General features: G+C 33.4%; 1 protein-coding gene and 1 long non-coding RNA gene across 3 annotated transcripts; one reads left to right on the top strand and one right to left on the bottom strand.

Moving 5' to 3' along the window:
• The first annotated feature begins 633 nt into the window (after positions 1-633).
• ALDH7B4 (aldehyde dehydrogenase 7B4) lies at positions 634-17,440 on the top strand. The gene is made up of 15 exons (XM_028252586.2): positions 634-861; positions 1,815-1,901; positions 2,069-2,200; positions 2,464-2,536; positions 3,000-3,022; positions 3,110-3,173; positions 4,024-4,069; positions 4,303-4,483; positions 4,908-5,084; positions 5,193-5,357; positions 6,323-6,463; positions 6,593-6,690; positions 7,022-7,171; positions 16,910-16,984; positions 17,070-17,440. The coding sequence occupies exons 1-14, from the start codon at positions 727-729 to the stop codon at positions 16,962-16,964; spliced, it is 1,527 nt and encodes a 508-aa protein (XP_028108387.1). The 5' UTR covers positions 634-726; the 3' UTR covers positions 16,965-16,984; positions 17,070-17,440.
• Positions 17,441-22,410: 4,970 nt separating this feature from the next.
• LOC145812702 (uncharacterized) lies at positions 22,411-23,024 on the bottom strand. 2 transcript variants are annotated; one of them, XR_014356166.1, is made up of 2 exons: positions 22,782-23,024; positions 22,411-22,674 (listed from the first exon to the last, which is right to left on the bottom strand). It is a non-coding gene; the product is annotated as an uncharacterized LOC145812702 (long non-coding RNA). The 2 variants fall into 2 exon arrangements; XR_014356165.1 differs by having other exon boundaries at positions 22,778-22,942.
• Between the last annotated feature and the right edge of the window lie 729 nt (positions 23,025-23,753).

Raw genomic sequence — 23,753 nt, 5'->3', positions numbered from 1 at the left:
CACCCATGTGAGACATTTGGTCATTTGTTTGGTAGAAAATTTGGTATCCCTAACATTATTCCAAAAAAAGGAAAATGCTAGAGGTCCTAAATTTTCTACCAAACAAATGACTAAATGTTTCACATGGGTGTGGGGTCCACAAAATTGCGGACCCCACATACATTTGGTCATTTGTTTGGTAGAAAATTTGGTATCCCTAACATTACCCCAAAAAAACGAAAATGCTAGAGGTCCTAAATTTTCTACCAAATAAATGACCAAATGTGTGTGGGGTCCACAAAATTGCGGACCTCACACCCATGTGAGACATTTGGTCATTTGTTTGGTAGAAAATTTGGTATCCCTAATATTATCCCAAAAAAAGGAAAATGCTAGAGGTCCCAAATTTTCTACTAAATAAATGACCAAATGTCTCACATGGTGTGGGGTCCACAAAATTGCGGACCCCATACCATGTGAGACATTTGGTCATTTATTTAGTAGAAAATTTGGTATTCCTAAAATAAAGAGTACGAATTTCTGAAGGAGCTCAACATAAAAATTTTACCAAATATAAAAATTTTAACCTATTAAAATAGGCAAAAATTAAAATAACCTACCAAAATAGCAATTTCCCAAACGAAGCGATTATTGTATGCAATAATTATATAATTCCCACTCTCCTCTCTCTTTTTCTCTCTCTCCTTTCCACCTCCAAGTTCACTTTACAACTTCGTATACCCAGAGATGAGTTTTTCAAAGAAAGAGTACGAATTTCTGAAGGAGATAGGCGTTGGCCCTAACAACCTCGGATGTTACGTCAATGGCGCTTGGAAGGCAAGCGGTCCTGTCGTTACCTCTATCAATCCCGCCAACAATCAGGTTTGCAATTACATTTTTCCAATTACTTTCAACAATTTGCGATTTCTTTTGTTATTTGATTTTGTGCATTTCGATCGTCTGTATGTTAATTGTTTCATTGTTAAATTATCAAATTGATTGATTGATCTAAAATTGAGAGATGATCCCTGTGTGAAATCAGCTCGCAGATCGTATGTAGTTTTTTTGTTTGTTACTCAACATTAGAAATTGAAGTTTGAGGCTACAATAAAAGTATTATGTTGCGATTGTTCAAGCTTGAAGTGATTTTCTAGATATATTCAAGTGTTGAATTCCGTTTTTGTACAAATTTAAGTTCGGCTCCATTTGTTTCAACCTAAAATATTTTACACAGAAAAATGTTTTTGTTTTTGTTTTTATTTTTTGGCGCTTGGTTAACACATGAAACAAAAATGTTTTAATGGCTAAAAGAGAAATTTTGATTTAATAAAATATTATTTATGAATTTTTAGTGAACTAAGATATTTATTTGAAAAAACTAAATGTGTTGAAAAGGCAGTGAGTGGGAGTCAGTTTGTAAAATTGCCTTATAAAATTTTCAAAAGCAAGTCATTTAAAAAAAATATATATTTTAAATGTTTTACTTGCTTTTTGTTCAACCAAAAAACGAAAAATGTGTAAAATATTTTTGATAAAAACATTTTATGTCAAAACAAACAGAGCCTTAGCGTGTGTCTCTCATGTTGATTTGTGTGAAATCAGCTCGCAGATTGTATATAGGTTTTTTGTTTGTTGCTTTTTCTTACGGTTTTTACCTTAACTAAGCTGAAAATTGCTAGTGCTTGTCACTACATTAGAAATTGAAGTTTGAGGCTACAATACAAGTATTATGTTGCGATTGTTCATGCTTGAAGTGATTTTCTAGATACATCAGGTGTTGGATTGTGATTGTTTGTAAAAATTTGACATAGTGTGCATCTCTCATGTTGTTTTAGGTTATTGCTGAAGTTTCTGAAGCTTCCACTCAAGATTATGAGGAAGCCATGAAAGCTTGCTCTGAAGCCGCAAATATGTGGATGCAAGTGAGTTTGTCAATTCACCGTCGCAATTCAAATTGTTTATTTTTTGGAATTTTCTTGTGATTTTTTTTTAATTGTAAGATTTACTGATCTTAAAAGTGTGAAATAGATTCATATGGTACTGTATGTATCCAGTGAAAAAAATATTCACATTTTCCCCTTTTTGTCAGATTCCCGCACCAAAGAGAGGGGAGATTGTTAGACAGATTGGTGATGCACTGAGAGCCAAACTTCAGCAACTTGGTCGGCTTGTATCACTTGAAATGGGAAAAATACTTCCTGAAGGAATTGGGGAGGTTCAGGTGTGCTATTTTACTTGTAATGTTATGTGAAATAGTTTATCAGTGGTTGATCATCAGCTAATATTGTATTAGCTAAATGAAGGCCATTAGATAGGGAAATTCGATTCCATATACTTCTTTTAGTGATGCAATTGCTTGTAGATAAACCCCTGCTTGTATTTATGTATTATGCGATATCATCACCTTTCATTGAATTTCTTGAAATTGGTTTATGTAAAGAGTGAAGCATGCCTGTTTATAATTAAGAAGCATTCTTACTGCAGGAAATTATTGACATGTGTGATTTTGCTGTGGGGTTAAGCCGGCAACTCAACGGATCAATCATACCTTCAGAACGTGAGCTCAAATATTATTAATCCCCATGTTTGAATATATAAATTAGAAACAAATGCCATCTTCCTTTGGTGGTTCTGAAGTTCTTCGAGTTTTTTGTTTATTATTTTTTGTGTGTTTCCGTAATATACATATATTTAAATTTATTTGTTTTAGTTCAACCAAAAGGGGGTGACCATGGTTTAATGGTAAAACCTTGGCCTAATAATCTTGAGGTTATGGGTTCAAGTCACGGGGCAACCACTTTGTGAATTATGCCAAAGTTTAGGTGTGAACCCAATCTTTTCTCTCCCAAACACACATTAATGTGTACTAATTGACCCTTTTTTTTTTTTTTTTTCCAGTTCAACCAGAATGTGAAGCTTTGCTAGATTATTCTGTCTGAACAATAAACTGATATTTGAAGTTCTTTTCTTCAGTCCTACAGAAATTTATACTGAAATTATGGTTGTTACTTTGTTAACAGGTCCAAATCATGTGATGCTGGAGGTGCGCTGAGTTTTAATATTTTGGAACTTCTGAAAGAATGTATAGACCCATAACAGTTTTTAATGTTTTTCACACTCTTGTTCACAGATGTGGAACCCTCTTGGAATAGTGGGTGTAATTACAGCTTTCAATTTTCCATGTGCTGTTCTTGGTAAGCTTTATTCCCTTTCTTAATTAATTGTCATTTAGTTTTGTGCTGGGTTGCTTCATTTTCTTGTGAAAATGAGATCATAAAAGGTGTCATTGTTTGGGTCTTGATTACTATGGGACCCCCAATAGGGTGGTTTAACTTGTGGAACCCTATCCAGTGGGTTCTTAACCCACTAAGGTGAAGAATAAAGGTCACTGAAACATTTTATCCTAGCTTGAGCATAATCACTGATATACCTCAAATGGTACTCCAGAGCAAGCAAGGTAGGATCATAATTCTGCATGCTATAGGAGACAATACATTTTCTTGGACGCATTTTTCTTTCTGTAACACAAAAAATGCTTCTTCATACCAATATAAGTTGAGTGTCTTCATGAGGGGAGTGTTTATTTATGGCTGAATATCGCTTTGCAGCTTAACAATTGAGAACAAGGATCCACATCTCTCTAATAAAAACATTTTATGACAAATATATACATAGACATATCTTATAGGAACATAAACAGTTATGCCATTGTTTAGATTTTGTAGAGTTTGTGTATGATGCTCTGTTTCAGTGCTGAAGTGTGATGCTTATGTTTGTCATCACTAATTGTAGAAATCTGCCTTTCTTCAAGCCTGTGAGTGTTTTCCTATAGTATGGCACATATTTTAAGGAATTTAATCTTTGGCATTCATGAAATATAGTCGAACTTTGTTTAACCAATAAACTTTCGCATAATAATTTTTTATTTTGGTTTATCTTTCATGATGTCAAATATTGTCACCAATTTATTTTGTCTTGCAATAATTGATTAAATTGTATTTCACCTTTCTATGTTTTGACTTTTATGTGTAATGGGGTTTTTAGGGTGGAATGCTTGCATTGCTCTAGTCTGTGGTAATTGTGTAGTTTGGTAAGTCCATAACCATGACTATTTAATTGTGTCAAAATGTACTACCTGCAATGGGGGTTGCAATGTTTTCTGCTCTTTTCTTTCTAGGATGAGTTTTTCTTTTCCTTCACACATAAAATCAAGTTCTTATAGTCATCGAGTGATCCCTTAGATTGAAGCAAGTTTTAATTCCTGTGTTACCTTGGATTAGTTGTTTACTGCTTGTACTTTTGTTACTTTGTGATGAATTATAGGAAAGGCGCTCCAACAACACCTTTAATTACCATTGCAATGACAAAGATAATTGCTGGGGTTCTAGAAAAGAATAATTTACCAGGTGCCATTTTTACTTCTTTTTGCGGTGGTGCTGAAATTGGTCATGCTATAGCAAATGATACTCGCATACATCTGGTTTCATTCACCGGAAGTTCAAGGGTACTTATCTCCTGTGCCTTCTCTTGAAACTATGTTTTATAGAAGTTGACAACCATCATCATTTGTCTCTTTCTGTTTCTGTACGAATTGATTCTGACCTCAATTTAGAATCACCCATGTTCTCTGTCCTAATCTGGCTACAATCTCAACCTCTTAAGAGATAAATTGATTCTTTTCCCCATGTTAGCCTTCTTTAAGTTAGATGTTCCATGTGAGAATATGTCTTGGATTTTGTTGGTAAAAGAGTTCAGTGGCCCGTTTTTAGTGATAATGAGGTAGTTGAAACAGTTTTTGGTTATACATATTTCACTGAAACTTATTTAAGAAGCTTATGTTGCTTCCTACTTATCACCAATCTGTACTTTTTTATGTCAGTTGGATCTGGCTCTGTAATTAATTTGTCTCTTGATATACTCAACTGTAGGTGGGTCTCAGGGTTCAACAAACAGTAAATGAGAGATTTGGAAAATGCTTGCTTGAATTAAGTGGAAACAATGCTATAATTGTCATGGATGATGCCGACATCCAACTTGCTGTTCGCTCTGTTCTTTTTGCTGCTGTTGGCACAGCTGGTCAGCGTTGCACTACATGCCGTAGACTGGTAATAAATATATTTGATTCTTATGGTAGTTTGCTTTATTCACATTACTCAGAATCAAAGCTCTTAACGTTAATTAACTTTTTTCTTTTCTAAATTCTTGAAATGAAGATACTTCATGAAAGTGTATATCAAACAGTACTTGACCAACTACTCAAAGTATACAAACAAGTTAAAATAGGAGATCCTTTAGAGAAAGGTACCTTGCTTGGGCCACTACATACTCGTACTTCAAGGGAGAAGTTTGAGAAGGGAATGGAGATCATCAAATCTCAGGTATGTGTTGTCTCTTGTAGCCCTTTCTTAAACTATTACCAAAAACTGAGGCACTGTCTTGTCAGCATCGTAATTTTTTTTTTCTTTGATAGTTTATTTTTGTTTGTCAATTAAAAAAAATAGAAGGAAGTAAAGTGCATTGATGCATTTGTACTCAACTTTTAGTAGATATACTAAGGCCTCGTTTGGCATGCGGGTGTTTTAGCTAAAAAGCCAAAAAGTTATTAAAAAAACCAAAAAGCCTATAACTTATACAAAAAAGTCAAAGATTCCCCTTTCTTTCTATTTTTTGCATATCTTTTCATAAAAAATCAAAAAATCATTCCAAACATACTAGTTTCTTTTATCTCATATTTTAGCCAAAAAGTTACTAAAATAACCTGTTTCTAAACGAGGCGTTAGAATTATCACCTTGATTGTTTATATTTTGCTTTGCCTCGTATCCTGATGTCAGCTTCTCCCATCTCTGGGGCAACTTCAATACCCCTCCAAAACAGTCACAAAATAGTCATTTTTATTTTTTTTATTTATCTATATTTGATTGATATATATATATATATATATACACAACTCTATTACAAGATTTAGGATTTTTTATGTTAGCAATTTGTGTAGAAAAAACATGGGTAGTTAGAATGTGTATAGATTTGAGTGTCCAAGTTTCAGAGACAATGTAAAATGTGCTCCAATCTAATCTCAAGTATGATTGCATGAGCATACTGTATTAGTCTTGGGACACAAGGTGGTGTTTTGCAAATGTCACCAAATTGATCCAGAATGACCTATGCTTAGCCATGTGATGTGACCTTATGAAAAATTATAGAAATGGGCTATTTAGGTAAAATATAAGATTCTTGCAGCACTTCCAACTGGTCCTGCAATTGTTGTTCTCCTGACTGTTTTCTGGTCAGATTTCTCAACTGTTGTGGGTGTAAAAATTCACTTCATTGAATGATATTTTGCAGGGTGGGAAGATCCTTACCGGTGGTTCAGTTATAGAGTCTGAAGGAAACTTTGTGCACCCCACAATAGTTGAAATTTCTCCAAATGCTGCTGTAGTGAAAGAAGAACTGTTTGCTCCAGTTCTTTATGTTATGAAATTTCAGGTACCATTTTGAGATGTGGGGTTCAAATTCCGTAATTGGATGAGCTGCTTGAATTTATGTTCCATTCCATGTTAGTGTCACTGGCATTCTTACAAATTTCTCATTTTGCAAACCATACTCTTTGTGCAGACTCTAAAAGAAGCTATTGAAATAAACAACTCAGTACCTCAAGGATTAAGTAGTTCTATATTCACTCGCAAACCTGAAATTCTTTTCAAATGGATTGGGTGAGTATTTTTACCTCATGGACACTAGGTTCAACTTGGTTCTATTTTGCTTGAATAACAAAAATGGTGGTATCGGAGATGCTAATTTCTCAAATAGTGGTTTATTAGGTCGATTTTGAAAATTAAGAGTCCTGTTGATTATGTAATTTTAACATCTGCTAACATAAAAACAAGTTTTTTTCCCTATAAAATTTGATGGGCTGTGAAATTCTGTTAGAAATTTTGACCCTCATATGGTATTTTTCAGACAGCCTAATGCTCTAGACTTGTGTAGTCTCTTCCATAATTGTCTTTTTGGTAGTGAATCCTCACAGGGTTTCAATTGGTGCAGGCCTCTAGGAAGTGATTGTGGTATTGTGAACGTAAATATACCAACAAATGGTGCTGAGATTGGTGGTGCTTTTGGTGGTGAAAAGGCCACAGGTGGTGGCCGTGAAGCAGGGAGCGACTCTTGGAAGCAGTACATGAGACGCTCGACTTGGTAAGTGCAATTAGCTTCTCAAGTTTAGTTGTCCTGTGTATGATTGCTGACACTAAACCTTTTCTTGGAAAGGAAAGAGAAAAGGAAAATGGCATCCTTCTTCAAATTTCCTCCTAGGGTAGTGTCTTTGTAGCTTGGATATCTGAGGGGTTATTTAGAATGATCTACATAAGTATACTTTTTGACATTTTACGAAAAAATGTGTAGAAAAGTAGAGAGGTGATGCGACCCAAACTATGAAGCATGGGTATTTCGAAAAACATGCCGTATTCGTACCGGGTACTTATCGGCATATGGTACTTCGTATGGTACTTCTTAGGAGTGGTCGCGGTTTGGATTTGGGCGGTTTGTGGATCGGTTTGGACCCACCTCACCTATGCGGTTTGGAGAAAAGTCAATCCACAACCGCCCGCAGTGCGGTTTGCGATTTGTGCAAATAGGGTTCGCGGATGTGCGGGCAGTTGCAGACGGTTTTTCAGATTGACTTTTTAAAAAATATATATTTTTGAGCCTTTTTTTTTTTCATTTTGTAAATATTTATTTTGGGCCATTTTCCCCTCCATTTTCTAAAATGTTCCAACATTAATAATTAATGAATTAAAACTTATAAAATTAAAAACACAACAAAATCAATTCCTAACACAAATAAATCATTCAAAATCCTAAATCAAATCATAAACTAACACAAACACATCTTTCAAAATCCTAAATTAGATCATCAATCACATTCACTAGATACTTACTACCCAACAATACAACTAAAGTGAAATCATTCAAAATCCTAAGTTTACCTAAAAGTAATTCTTCATTAGTTTTTACATTCATCCAAAATAAAATGCAATGAGAAAAAAAAAATAAAAAATAAAAGTAATTCTTTATTAATTTTTACATTCATCCAAAATAAAATGCAATAAGAAAATTTTTAAAAAAAAAAATTGTTTTCAAACTTTATTCAATTCAAATCTATAAAATAAAATAAAAACATTTGCAAGATCTCAAACTCCATCATGAATCACATCCAACTTTCAAAAATTTTAACTCCATGCATTTGGCTGATGAACGTTGCACAAAAACAAACTGAAAAATATTAATTTTAATATTCAATCTTCATAATTTCTTTGACAAAAAAAGTCTAAAAGAATAAAGTAATGAAAAGATAAACAAATGTCTATATATTGCATCTCAATATAGTAAGAAAATGTGTTGAGTATATGAAAAATTTACCAATGAGTAAATGGATTAGAGTTCAATTATAACATCAACATTATAAGTTGAACTTGAAGATGAACTTCACTCCAAAGTACCTAATTAGGAGTCAACAAGAGAAGATCAATGAAACTTACATTAGAAAATAAACAATACAAATAAAAATGAAGATAAATAAATTCTCAAATTACCCGAGTCATATTGTTCAAATTCCTTCATATTATCCATCGCCTTTCGAAGAGAAATTGGAACTTGGAAGGTTGCTTCGAAGTCAATTTTGAGTATATACAAGAGCTTCAATCATAGAAGCCCAGAGTGAACTACGAAATGGGTCAATAATATGCCCCCGGTACTAAAAGCGGACTCCGATGCAACGGTAGAAATAGGCATGGCCAACATATCCCTTGCAAGTGGCTATAACACTCTATATTTGGTTGCATTCACCTTCCAATAATTCAAAATCTCAAATGTTTGATTCTTTGCAAAATGTTCAACATCGGACAAATATTGTTCCTACCCCGACTTAATCCACTAGTGCATCGTCCCTCCAAATAGGAATTAAATTGGGAGTCAACCAAAGAATAGAGATCATCATCTTCCACCATATTCATAACTTCACTCACACTTGGAAGTTTTTCATTTGAAGGATAAAGTATGACATAATGGCTATACAAACGACTCAAACAACTTTTGACCTTGTTTACCATATCTTCCACCTTCTTATTATTTTCCAGAAATAAATTTGAAAAGCAAAACTCCAAGTATGCCAATTTTTTAGTAGGATCAAGAACAACCGTAACGGACAATAACAAATTGATCTTACTTCCATCCCCCCAATACATGCTAAACTTTTGTTTCATAGTCTTTGTCATCGTGTTCAAAGTATCATCCTCCTTTAAAATTAATTGATTAATTTTGTTTTCAATAACAAATATTTCTTTGTAAAAAGCATTGGAAGTAACAAAGAGAGACGCTGAAAACTTCTTAGTTGTAAGATAAAATAATTTAAAAACCTCAAAAACAATCTACATTTTTTCCAATCCAACTCATTCGGACTTCTCCTTATGCCACCATCAACATCCTTAAAATAAGTTTCAAAATTGGAACATCCTTAAAATAAGTTTCAAAATTGGAATTCACAAACTTCAAGCAGTTAAAAGCTTTCTCATACTTTTCGGCCGCCTCCAACATCAAATAGGTAGAGTTCCACATAGTTGGTACATCTAGGCATACAAGAGCTTTTGAATCAAGTTTGAGTGTGGCCGCACGCTTCTTAAAAACATCATCGCTATGAGGAGAAGACCTTACATATTTCACCGCAAGTCTAATGTTGGCAATAAAATCGATCATTTCTTTCAACCCATCACTCACAACGAGATTAAGAACACGTGCACAACAACGCATGTGAATAAACTCATGTTGCAAAATAGTCCCCTTTCAATCTTTGATTATCGTTTTCAAATATTGAATGGTAAGACTATTAGAACTAGCATTATCAACTGTTAAGGTGAATATGCTATTAATGTTCTACTCAATCAAACACGACTCAATTTTCCTACCCAATATTTCTCCTTTGTGATCTTCAACTTGTTGAAAATTTATGATTCTTTTTTGAAGTTTCCAGTTATCATTAATGAAATGAGTAGTGAAACACATATAACACAAATTCTGAATAGATGTCCAACTGTCTATAGTAAAGCAAATTCTACGACCCTTAATGGCATTCTTTAACTTATCCCTTTCATTCTTGAATATGTTGAGCACTTCTCTAGATATGGTATGACGTGAGGGAATTGGTGTGAATTTGGATTGCATGACATTACAAAATCTTCTAAACCCAACTCCCTCTACAAATCTAAATGACAACTCATCAATGACAACCATCTCCACAAGAGACCTTTTACAAGCATCAAAATGAAAAGTTGTTGCTACAACCCTAACACCCTCTTTATTTTGTTTCGGTTTAAGATTTAATATTTGTTGACCATTTGTATCCTTATTTGGATATTCTTTACAATTGGGTGTATGACTTTTCAAATTGGTATTCTCATGAAGTTTAGAGTCAGCCAAATCAGTGTTTTTAAAGGCTCAAGACGCACTAAGGCGCTGAAGGTCTCTCGGGCCTAGGTGCAAGGCGAGGCGCGGGCTTTATTGAAGTAAGGCACACAGTCTTCGTAAAAAATAGAAAAATTAGCATAGACTAATCATTCATAGTATTAAGACAATTTTTAAAAAAATAAAAAGTAATCAAGATTCAAGACAAAATATAAAATAATTCTCAAAGCCATGAAAGTGCATATTACATAACATTTCAATTTTCAAAGATTAAATAATCCACATTCAATAAAATAAAAATAAAAACATAAACACTAAACATCCAAAACATAAATATCCAACAAATACTAATATACGTCTTAACATTTAAAAACATCAATATCAAAAGAAAGGGTAGGTTGGGTCGGTGTCAGTCAATCATCATCCTCAACATCAATGGCAACATTTTCTTCTCCATCAGTTGATTTATATCCCTCAACATCTTCCTCTTCTATGTCATCTGAGCCCGCTTCCTCTTCATCTATTAATTGAAGTGGAGTCAATTTTGATGATTTAGATATCATCGGTTGTGCCTTTGAGCGTGAACTTGTTGCTCTACTTGCATGGCTACTTTCTTCTACTCCAGAAGCTCTAGCAACAGTGGCCCACATCAAGCCGTCATCATCATCATCAAACACAGGCTCATTATCTTCATCTGATTCTCCATCCATTCTCCCAAGCAACCACTCATTGCTTTCATTAATATTTTGCAAAGATATGGGATCAAGAGTGTTGCGCATGTCATACCTAAATCTCAATGTTTTATTGTATTTGACAAACACTAAATCATTGAGACGTTGTTCCAATCTATTTCTTTTCTTGCTATGAAGTTGCAAGTATTAAAAAGATATTAAATTCTATATAATGAGAATAAAAAATATTTGAATTGAACAAAAAATTAGTTAGAATGTTAAATACTCACATGTTCGAATACACTCAAATTTCGTTCACAACCCGATGAACTACATGTTAGGCTAAGGACTTTTATGGCAGAAGTTTGCAAGTTTGGAGTATAAGAACCATATGATGCCCACCAATCAGCTGTGATAATCCACTAGTTAGAAATAACTGTTACCAAGTATTGAGTTTTACTAAAAGTATTACTAAAAATAAACTCTATGAGTCTATAATATATTACCTGGTACTCTTGTATTGCTTTGCTTAATCGCAACAGACTTGCCAAAAAGACTTTCAGCCTTCATATAAATACTTATCTCATTAATGATCAAATCTTGAACAGTGACATCTGGGACCAACCTTTGCATGCATTCATAATACCCATTCATCACTTCATGATCTTTTTGCACCTCTAACGCTTTTGGGTAAAAGAATTCTGGGTTAAGAAAATGCGCAGCTGCATGTAAAGGCCGATGCAATTGGACATTCCATCTTTTGTCGATGATTTCGAATATTTCATTATACTTCTCTTCTTTATGATCAAATGAACTTGCAATGCATTCTTTTGCCCTATCCATTGCCTCATAAATGTATCCCATGGGAGGTTTCTTCTCGGTATCAACCAATCTAAGCACTTTGACAAGAGGACCTGAGACCTTAAGGGCAAACACAACAGTATTCCAAAATGAAGGCATCAACAAAGTTTGTGCCATTCTTTTACCCTGTGACTCCTTTGCCCATTTGCTTGAGGTCCAGTCTTCGGAGGTGACCATCTTTCTCAAATTGTTTTTTTGTTTATACATCCTAGACAAAGTCAAAAAGGCGTTTGCAAATCTAGTTTTTGCAGGCTTGATCAAATTCTTCAAATTTGTATAGCGCCTCATCATGTTTAGCAACGTAAGCCGATTGTAAATGTAGCCATGTACTGCAATACCTCTTTCAAATGTCTTTTTCAATCTAGGTATCTTGAAAATATCTTCTAACATCAAGTCCAAACAATGAGCAGCACATGGTGTCCAATACAAGTGTTCATACTTAGCTTCCAAAAACCTCCCTATAATGTAACAATAACGAAGAATTATTATTTTCAAGTTTTTAAATTTTAAATACAAAACAAACTATAAATAAATAATTTTGATGTAAGAAATGAGGAAATATTCTTATCCGCCAACACATTAGCTGCAGCACTATCAGTGATAACGTGCACCACATTCTCTTTTCCAACTTTCTCCACAAACTTGTCTAGTAATTTAAATAGCTTTTGCCCATCCTTTGAATAGCTAGAAGCATCAACCGATTCAATAAACATGGTTCCTCTTGGACAATTAACTAAAAAGTTAATCAATGTCCTTCCTCTCTTATCAGTCCAACCATCAGCCATTATGGAACACCCGTATTTCGCACAATCCTCTTTATGATTCTTCATCAAATATTCAGTATGTTTCACTTCTTTTTTGAGTTGGGTAACCCGCACTTCATGGTAAGTCGGTGGCTTCATACCAGGACCATATTGGCCAATGGCTTCAATCATTGGGTCCAAAACTCTCATAATTTACTGCATTAAAAGGAATACTAGCATCATACATCCACCTTGCAAATCTTTGCACTGCCCGAGCTCTCATTTTTTTTTTGTAATGGTCATTTGCATCAATTTTGATTTGTTTTCCTTTTGCTTTGTCTCTTTGATTTTTCACCACTGATTCAGGATTGGGTGTGAAGTAAACATTCATAGGCCCTTTTCTCTTTGGCATTTTTTATTTGGATTTGGATTTGGATTTGGATGAACCTTGGCTACTACTTGTCAACTTACGGTGTTGATTGACATTGATCTCAACGACATCTTCATCTTCCATGTCCATGTCATCGAAATCAGGCAACATGTTCATTTCTTCTTTTTGTGTCTTTTTTTTTTTGCATGAACTCTCTAATCTCTTCTCTTACATGAGAATGACACTTCGGGCAAGCAGTGACATTCCTATAACCTCCCACAAGGTGTTGTTTCACCCGATAAACACTTCCATTTGATACTTTACCACAAAAATTAGACTCGAACTTGTTTAAATTGTTCCCCTCTACCAAATGGGCATATTGCCACGCCGGATCTTTTCTATTACTTTCCGATGTCATTTTCTACACAACAAATTTAATAAATGGAAAACAAATTTAATCCCTAACAGATAAAGGAAAAAAAAAAGACCAATACCACATTGTATTAATTAATTATATGTGAATAATTAATTATTTGTAATTTTTTTTTCCGTAACAGATAAAAGAAAAAAAATATCAATAGCATATTATAAATAATTAATTATTTGTGAATAATTAATTATTTGTATTTTTTTTTCCCTATCAGATAAAGAAAAAAAAAGATCAATATCATATTACAAATAATTAACATATTACAAATAATTAATTATTTGTGAATAATTAATTATTTGTATTTTTTTTCCCTAACAGATAAATTCTTCTCTTACATATTACAAATAATTTTTTTTTCAATAGCATATTACAAATAATTTTTTTTTCCCCTAATTTTTGTAATTTTTTTTGTAAATTCTTCTCTTACATTTTTTTCCAGAGACTTAACTCAAATAATTGAAAAAAAAGAAAAGAAAAAGAAGCAGCAAAACAGAACACTGAAGAAGGAGAGAAAGGAAGAGTCAAAAGCAAAACAGAGCACTGACGAAGTCGAAGCCCCTCCCCAAAAAAAAAGCAGAACTGAAAGTCAAAGACGAAGAAGAAGGAGAAGGGGAGAGAGAGTCGAAGTCGAACAGACCTGCGAAGCCGAAGTCAAAGTCCAGTGTCGCTGTCGCTGTCGCTGTCGCAGTCGCAGTCGAAGTCCAGCTCCAACGTCTAAGTCGAAGTCGATTGCGAGGCGAAAGAGGAAGACACGACTTCGATTAGGGTTCATCTGAGTCGTATTTGGCTCATATGGTACATGAGTTGTAATCCTCTGTGATTACGAGCCATTCGAACACACCCCTACAACCGTTAGATCAGATCTACCTCTTAAACAATCAGTCGCGCCTAGGCGAGAGCCTTGCGCCTCTCTTGCCTGGTTCAAGTCGCTGCTAAGGCGCGCGCCTAACTAAAAGCGCCTCGCCTGGTACCTGTTTAGTCGCAGGCAGTGTGCCTCGCCTCGCCTCGCCTTGCACCTAGGCGCGCTTTTCACAACACTGAGCCAAATACTCTTTCTTGCAATATTTTCATACGGTTCTACGTTTTCCATCGTCCCTATAACCTTATCAGAATGATCCCAAACTGTGGATGGTGTTCTCCCTCCTCCGCCCTCACTTTCTCTTTAGGGATCTAGGAGGCTTAGGTTTGGGTTCAGCTAAAGGGGGATTCATTTGAAAATTAGAGGATTCTGGAGGTAAAAGATTGATTGCGGGAGATTCAACACTATCCTCCATTTAAACTGGATTACAAAAATTAGAATGAAAATTAAATAAGAAGTAAATGATAAATATAAATAAAAAAGTAACCAATAGATTCAATGTTCTGTACAAGTCTACAAAGAATCTAAACAAATTCAATTTCAGATTCAATTGAATAGAATCTAAACAGATCTAATTAAAATTCAATAACAGATTCGTAAAATTGCCGGAGAATGTTCAATAACAAATTCAATAACAGATTCAATGTTCTGTACAAGTCTATAAAGAATCTAAACAGATTCAATTTCAGATGCAGTTAAACAAAATCTAAACAGATTCAATTTCTCCTCTAAATAACAGATTCAATTTCCCCCAAGTACAAAGATCAAACCCACCCACCACATCACCCTCTAAATAAAATTCAATAATAGAAAACTCTCCAAAAAAAAATTAAAAAAAACAAAAAATCAGAGATTGCCTAAAAAATTAAATTTCAGATTCAGGCCTCGTTTGACAAGTGGCTTTTTAGCCAAAAAGCCAACAACCCATACCAAAAAGTCAAAGATTTTCTTTTCTCTCTACTTTTTACACATCTTTTCGTAAAAAGTCATCCCAAACATACTAGTTTTTTTAGCTCATATTTTAGCCAAATAACCAAAAAGTTACTAAATTAGTCTGTTCCCAAACGAGGCCTCAATTAAACAGAATGTAAACAGATTCAATTTATGTACAAGTTTATGAAGAATCTAAATTGATTCAATTAAACAGAATCTAAACAGATTCAATTAAAATTCAATAACAAATTCATAAAATTGCTGGAGATAGGTTCCTTTGCTAGACATCTAATTGCATAAAAAATAAATACTCAAATCAACTCAGAGATCTATTGCTACATATCTGGTTGCATAAAAAAAAATAAAAATTAAGAGACTGAGGAGAGAGATAGACAGACAAATCTGATTGCCTTAAAAAAACATCAAAGATCGGGGAGTGAGACAGAGACAGAGACAGAGAAACGCTTACCTGAGAGTTGTCGGAGAGAGAGTCAATCTTGCGAAGGTCGATCGGTCGCTCCACTAGTCGCCACACAAGAGAGAGAGAGAGAGAGAGAGAGAGAGAGAGAGAGAGAGAGAGAGAGAAAAAAGAACGAGAGTGAGTGAGATTAGAAGAGAGGCTGCGCACGGAGAGAGAGAGAGAGATCTGATTGCTTAAAAAAAATCACAAATTGGGAAGAGAGAGACAGAGACAAAAACAGAGAGACGCTTACCTGAGAGTTGTCGGAGAGAGAGTCGATCTTGCGAGCTGCTCTTAGATGTTTTGAGAGATCAGGGTTTCGATTGGTTTGTACTTTGGCTGGGCAAAAATATCTACATAGATGGAATATAGATGAACGGTCCAGGTTATTTCAAAAAAAAAGTGTGGGCGGGTTGTGGTGGGTGCGGGTCAAACCCACAACCTGAAAAATTGATAAATTTCAAACCGCATCAGACCTTATTGTGTTTGCGAAACCGCCCATAGGTGTATGGGTTGTGCGGGTCGGATAACCCGATGTTCAGCCCTTGTACTTCTACATACGTACCGGATCAAGTACATGAAATACGTACCCGAACTTTTTCTTTTTAATTTTTGGCGTACCCAGACGTACCTAGCATATACCCAAGCTGTATTGTACATCAGTTGAAACAATTTTTTCTTCTACTACAGATATAAAACTCCTTTCACTAGTTTTTTTTTTTTTTTTTTTTTTAAATTTTATGCTTAGCCTGATTTTAAAATTAAACTATTGTTTGTAAGTTATTTAATATATTGACATTTAATTTTTTTATTTATACTTTTACTTTTAGCATTAAATGTTATAGGTTGGATCTTAACAAATTAAACCATTTAATTAATTTTTGTATTATTCTAAATTAAAAAAAAAAAAAAATTTACAAGCGTACCCAGCTGTTCTCGTATCCTATTTTTTTTTAGATTTTACCTTATTGACGTACCCTTATCATATCAGTACCAGTACTTGTACCTGTACCCATGCTTCATAGGATCCAAATAAGTGCATTTATCTAAATAAGTGTACTTATATCAATCATACCAAACAATCCCTAAATTTCATTAGAACAAATTGTATCTGTTTTTTGTGCTGACCTGGCCATTATATTCCTTGTAGCACAATCAATTATGGGAGTGAATTACCATTGGCACAAGGAATCAGCTTCGGTTAGCCCCTTCGACTTCTGATAATGTATGTTGGTAATTATTTATAATATTGTAGTTTTTTCTTCTATGTATTTTTGGTGCTCATGGTGGATTTCTATTTTTACATGTAGAATCACAAGATTGCAATTGCCAACTTCAACGGTTTGAGCTGATAGGAGAGCTTTGTCAGGTTGGGTATGATTCTGATTGTAGTACCCTGTACCAAAATAAAAAAAATGCAAAAAATTAATAAAGAAAACAATTTATATTGTCATTTTGTGTGGTCCTTGTTCATTCTTGTTGGGGAGCTTTCTGTTTAATTGCAACTTGTTGAACAGTCCTTACTCTTTAATTACCTGTTGCTTGTTCTATACCCGTGTCCATGGGGACAAATTATGGCATAGGAGAGCTTTGTCAGGCTGGGTATGATTCTGATTGTAGTACCCTGTACCAAAATAAAAAAAATGCGAAAGATTAATAAAGAAAACAATTTATATTGTCATTTTGTGTGGTCCTTGTTCATTCTTGTTGGGGAGCTTTCTGTTTAATTGCATCTTGTTGAACAGTCCTCACTCTTTAATTACCTGTTGCTTGTTCTATACCGAGTCCATGGGGCAAATTATGGCATCAAGGGGTGAAGAGATTCCAGTTCGTGGTTAGTGGGTAAGGCCTAGAACCTTAGTTGCACAAATTGGGGGTGGGGGTGGGGGCGGGGGTGGAGTGGGTCATATAGAAGTTTCTAAAGTTATGAATGCCGATGAGAGTGTGTGTATATATATTTTGCTTAGTTGTAATGTGTTAAAAGTATGAAAAATATTAGAAACTGTCTTACTTAAGTATAAATAAATATTATGAGAATATAATCTACTATAATAAGTTAGTTGTTTTTATTTTGGTTTTTTTGAGATTTGTATGTTTTTTTCTATCTTTGTTGGGAGCGAATTTTTTCCACGACGAGAGTTAGTTTCTTACAAGTTTCTTACTTTGGAGTACGGAATCAAGTTTCTGAACAAAAAATGTCACCTCAGTAGGAGTTTCTGTCATGAGCATCCCGTGCGTAATGTTAGACATGAGCAAGCAAGACTAGTATCCTTGTGACCATTTCGTATTTGCTTTTGTTCTGTAACAGTCCTGTGGATCAGGGATTGAATGCCATGGTTTGAAACCAAGTACTTGAATTGGATCAAAAACAGGACATGGCTTTTAGAGGAAATGTTTGCAGAAACTTAAATTATGGAGCTGAAGCCTCAGCTAGGCCATCTCCCTTCTAGTATTTGCCCAGCCCCATAGATCAGTGTGAGTGATGAAAGCTGAGTACTAGATAGATGGAGGGATCCTTCTGAAAAATATGGTAGGAGAGAGAGGGATGACATCCATGCATGGAGAGAAAGGTGGGCCAACTTACTTGAATCAGATGCCAGTGTGAGGACAAAGGAATTGGTAACTTTCCATGTTTTGGCCCCCTACAATTTGGAGGTGAGTGGTGCTAAAAATTTTGGAGGTGAAAACAGTTGCTTTTGTCTCAATTTGAGATTGTCTTCGTCTGAAAATCAATCTTACTTTCCCTCAAAAGTAAACATCTCAATTAATTTTTTTAACTTTAGCCACCAAACTACGAGACTCTTGTGGTGATTCTGCCGGAGATAATGGAATCACTCAAATATCCTATCAATTACGAGTATGCCCTATTCTCAACCTAGTTTAGCATGCTATAATGCATAGGAGAGATACACCGGAGTAGAGAACCCCCCAACTAAGCTGAGGAAGTCCAACCATGTGGTGGTGATTGGAAATTTTGTTTTGAGGGAGGAGGACTGAACTCCTTGGAGATTGTCCCAATCGATAGGAGTTACGTCTATATGACGAGCATGTATAGAGACTGGGATGTGAATGGACGATGGAAGAGATGAAGTGGCATCCACGTGGCTTACCACAGAGTCTACGTCATAGACGGGGACATCTATAGACTGGGATGTGAATGGTCGATGGAAGAGATGAAGTGGCATCCACATGGCTTGTCACATAAGCACGGGCCTATGTATCTATAGTAACGTGTCGGCAACAATCTCTATATAATAAGTTTTCTTTCTTTGATTAAGAGATTGAGAGACAAGAAGGAGGCCAAGTTGAATAGTTAGTCATTGTGGGGGGTTTGTGATTGAATTTTCCTTGAAGTTACTAAAAATATTGATTTTAATGAAACTGAGGGGGTTTTGCCCATTTTAAATCTAATTTTCTTTTTAAATTTTTTCTTTTAAAGTTTTGTGAAGTTACTTGATTAACAAGGGAGAGAAGTGGATATTCTCACCAGCTTGGTTGATATAGACACTATTAGAAAATTTTAACAAAATTAATGATATACAAACATATTTTTTTAATATAGAATTATGTAATTTTTTTGTGATCTTTTCATTTATGATCAAAACACTCGTTATTCTGCTCATAATTCCGAGATTATGATTAACATGCTATTTTTGAAATTTTTTTTTTTTTGTTGGTATAAATTTTATGTTTAGAAATTATTTTTCTTAAAATGGTCATTGATTATATAAATTAAATAGCATCTAAACCAACTTGTTGAAGTTGAAGGTTCGAAGGCGTTTACTTTCTTGCATTTTCCTTGAAAAGTTGTTTTTACCTAATCTAGTAATAAATAAATGCCATTAGTGTGCCCCACATTTGATGTGGCTGATTACTATTCACTTGATAATTTATATGGAAAACAAACAGCAATGACTCGCTCTCTTTTGTCATTTTCTGTATGTCAAGTCAATGCATTCTAATGCGTCACATGTCTCCAATCACACCAACGAATTGCAAAATTGTGAAATCTAGAACATGAATAGAAAGTGGTTACTTTTTTTTTTTTTTAATATTTTTAATGGAAATGCGTGAGACCCCAGTGGGGTGCTGGGGTCATGCCTGATTGGTCAAAAAAAAAAAAAAATAGTTTTTCTTTTTTTTTTGTTTTCATCCATTGCCAGCCCTCCACGTGGAGGGGGATGCTGGGATGCTTTCCTGCTGCGGGTCTCTGGACTCTATTTTTAATTGGGACAAAATTAAGGCTCGGTTTGATAAACTTCTTAAATTATAATTTTACTCATTGATTTAAATGTGATATTTGTTTTGAACTTTTAAATCATAATTCTACATCTATTTCTTAAAATTTAATTCAAAACATAATTATTACTTTTCAAAATTCATAATCAAACACATAATTTAAAATTTTTTTCAGAACTCAATTCAAATCAGTATTTTAATTTTTTTAAATATTTTTAATATTTAAGTAGTTTAAAAATATTTTAATTTTGTTAAGGTTTTAAATATTTAAATATGTTACGATTTTTAAAATTTTTGAATTTTTTGAATATTTTTAAATATTACGATTTTAATTTTTTGAATTTTAAAATATGTTATAAAAATAAATTCAAACTCTATTTTATAAAAATATTTTTAAATATTTTAATTTTTTTGTTATGTATTTGGTTACGATTTGAGTGTAGAGTTGTGAAAGTAGTATGGAGTTTCGAGTTATGTGTTTAGTTATGAGCTTTAAAAATAATTTTTTAATTGAGTTTTGTTTTATGTGTTTGGTTACAATTTGAGTGTAGAGTTGTTTTTAAATTTAAAATATTAAAATTTAAAATTATTTAAATTTTTTGAATATTTAAATTATTTAAATTTTTACGATTTAAATTTTTTGAATATTTATTTTAATTTTTTACTTATTAATTTTTTTAGATTATTTAAATTATTTAAATATTTATGATTTAAATTTTTTGAATATTTATTTTTAAAAAAATTATTTCCTTTGTAGTATTTTTAATTAAAAAAATTGATTAATATTATTTTTTGTTAATAATAAATTTTTTTAATTGAATTTTAAAAAGAGTTTGGTTATGAGTGTTAATCAGAATTTTCAATAGTGTGAAAGTAGTGTGTTTTGTTATGAGTTATAACAATTTGAATTAAGTTTTAAAAACTCTTTTTAAAACTCATAACCAAACAAATTTTCTTACTTCACATGTCAAATCAAACTTTCAAAACTCAATTCCACATACAATTCAAAGCTCAATTCAACGCTTTATTCAAAAATTATAACCAAACAAATTTTTTACACTCAAATCATAATTCCACAACTTACAAACTTAAAATACAACTTATACTCTTAAATTATATTGATAAAATTCTACCAAACACAAGTCATTTTGTGATTTGAGTCATTTACGTTTTACCCCTACACTTAAATAACAAAATACAATGTTGACACTGTTATGGAAGGAAAAGGAGGTGGGAAATGCTGCTACAAGTGTGGGAAAGAGAAGTGGTAGGGAAGGGAGAGGAGGCTACGAAAAGGCGATGGATGTGTCGATGGAGAGAAGGGGATGGCAGCAGCGATTGTATGCCAAGGACCGTAGATGGGCAATAGGAGTGGTGGAAGGGATGGGAGGTGGCAATGACGGTGGCTAATAGGTTAGATTTAGGGTTTAAGATTGGAAAAGATGAGGGTATTTTAGTATTATTAAAAAATTAATTATATGAATTGGAAAAAAAAAATCAATAAATATTATTTTGCTCTTAAGATTATTAATAAATTTTATCAAGTTTCAATATGGATAACTAAGTCTTATTTGTGATAAAAGATTTCCAAAACATTCATTGCTCCATGATGGTATGTCTTATCTCAATTTTACCTTTCCTATTTAATATGAACAATAATGTTATAAATAATTTTAGCTTGATTAAAACTTGAAATTTTAATTGTAAAAATGATTAATCTTATAGTTATAATTTTGTTTATGAAAAATCATTTAATTTAAACAATCAAAAATAATTTAATTATAAAATTTCTGATAAATTAAAATTGCTTATGAAACTTTTTGTGTCAATTGTAATGAAAAAGATAAAATGAAAATAAAATATACTATGAACAATTGAATTTTTTTTTATAACAATTTATAATTAAAAAAATAAGATTTGTTTGTTAATATTGAAACTTGATATAATTCAATAATAATTTTCAAAATGAAATAGAATTTATTGATAATATTTTCATTGTGATTTATGATTTTTTTTAAAATAATTTTCGAAACCAAATATTATTTTATTAAAAATATTTATAAAATTGTTGTTCATATAATGAGGGATAAAATTGAGATAATATCAGCAATGAATTTTTTGGAAATATATTATGAAAAATAGAACTTAATTGTCTATATTAAAATTTGATAGGATTTGATAGTAATTTTAAGAGCAATTTATGACTTATTGGTTATTTTTTCAAAAAAAAATAAAAATAAATTAAATACAGTATGAACAATCTCAATACCCTCTTTCACCCAAAATAAACGGGGCCTTAGATAACAGTCAAACTGTGTAAATAGAAGCACTTTTTTTTTATTTTTTTCCTCAAAGTTAGAGTTTATTGATTGACAAAAACAGATACATGAACACTCGAACAATCAACGACCGTAGCCCGCAACAAACTGCTGACTACCAATTAACAACCGTAAGTCGCGACATACTGTAGCCAACAATCAACAGACACAAACACAACCCTCCATAGAGAAGGAGAAAATCCTCCCCAAAGGAGAGAAAATACACAAAAATAAAATAAAAAAAACACACAAAAAAACACACAGAACAAAAAATCAAATCTGCACAATCCATAGCATAGGACCGAAAAGCAATATTGGTGTCGGCCTCAGATCTGCAACCCACAGAGGTGGTGGAATCCTGAATGATAGAAAGTCTCAGATCTGAGGACAAAATACCAGATCTGAAAAGAAAAGGAAAAAAAGAAAAGAAAAAACAAAGTCGAGAAACAAAAGAAACCTACATACACCGAAAGGAAAAGAAAGAAAACGGGGAATCAAATGTCATCGCCCGCCTCGCCCTGCACGACATCAAAAGAAAACTAAATAAAACCAACCTTTCAATTAGTAGAATTTTAGAGTGGTTATAATTCTAATCACAAAATTGTGTGAAATTGCACTACAATCTTGATTCCATTGATTTATATATATATATATATATATATTTATATAGGTATCTATATACATATAATAATTTTTTGTTAGAAATTCTTTCTCCAGACGTCTCATTTTATGAGGAAATTAATTTAAGAACGTGAAGGGATTGTGAAGAACTCTGTCGGGGTTGTTAACAACTCCGTCGGTCCCAAGTCTGGATTAAGGAGGAGGGTTGTGTGTTAGGTAGCCGACAGTCAACAAGTAAAAAAAGCCTTTTGGATCCCTTATGAAAATAAATTCTACTTTGAATCGTTTAAATGCTAGGTCGTTACCCTCAAGTAACGCGTTGCGCTTGCCTCCGGGTGTTTCGAAAAGTGAGCAAGAGGTGCCGTATCGACGCCTGGGTGCGGTGAAAAATAAAAAAAGGTTTCTGCGTTTTTCTAGACAAGCACGGGTAAAGAAGCTAGTCCAATACTACAGGTTTAGGGTAGCCACTTGGAATATAAGAACATTAACTAGTAAGACGATGGAATTGGTAGATGTTATGATTAGGAGGAGAGTTAATATAGCTTGCGTACAAGAAACTAAATGAACTGGTGAGAAAGCTATGGAAATTGAGGATACCAGTTTTAAATTGTATTATAGTGGTAAAGACAGACGCATGAATGGGGTAGGAATCATAATTGCCAAGGGTCTGGTGGAAAATGTAGTGGCGGTTATTAGGAAAGTGGATAGGATTATGTTAGTTAAACTAGTTATTGGAGGGAATATAATGAACGTTATTAGTGCATACGCCTCACAAGTAGAATTAGATGATCAGACTAAGAGGGATCTTTAAGAGCA

Source organism: Camellia sinensis, chromosome 15 (assembly GCF_055761805.1).
Source record: "Camellia sinensis isolate YWXY chromosome 15, ASM5576180v1, whole genome shotgun sequence".
Taxonomy (NCBI): domain Eukaryota; kingdom Viridiplantae; phylum Streptophyta; class Magnoliopsida; order Ericales; family Theaceae; genus Camellia; species Camellia sinensis.
Note: the sequence above shows the minus strand (reverse complement) of the source record. Positions and strands in the feature narration are given on the sequence as shown.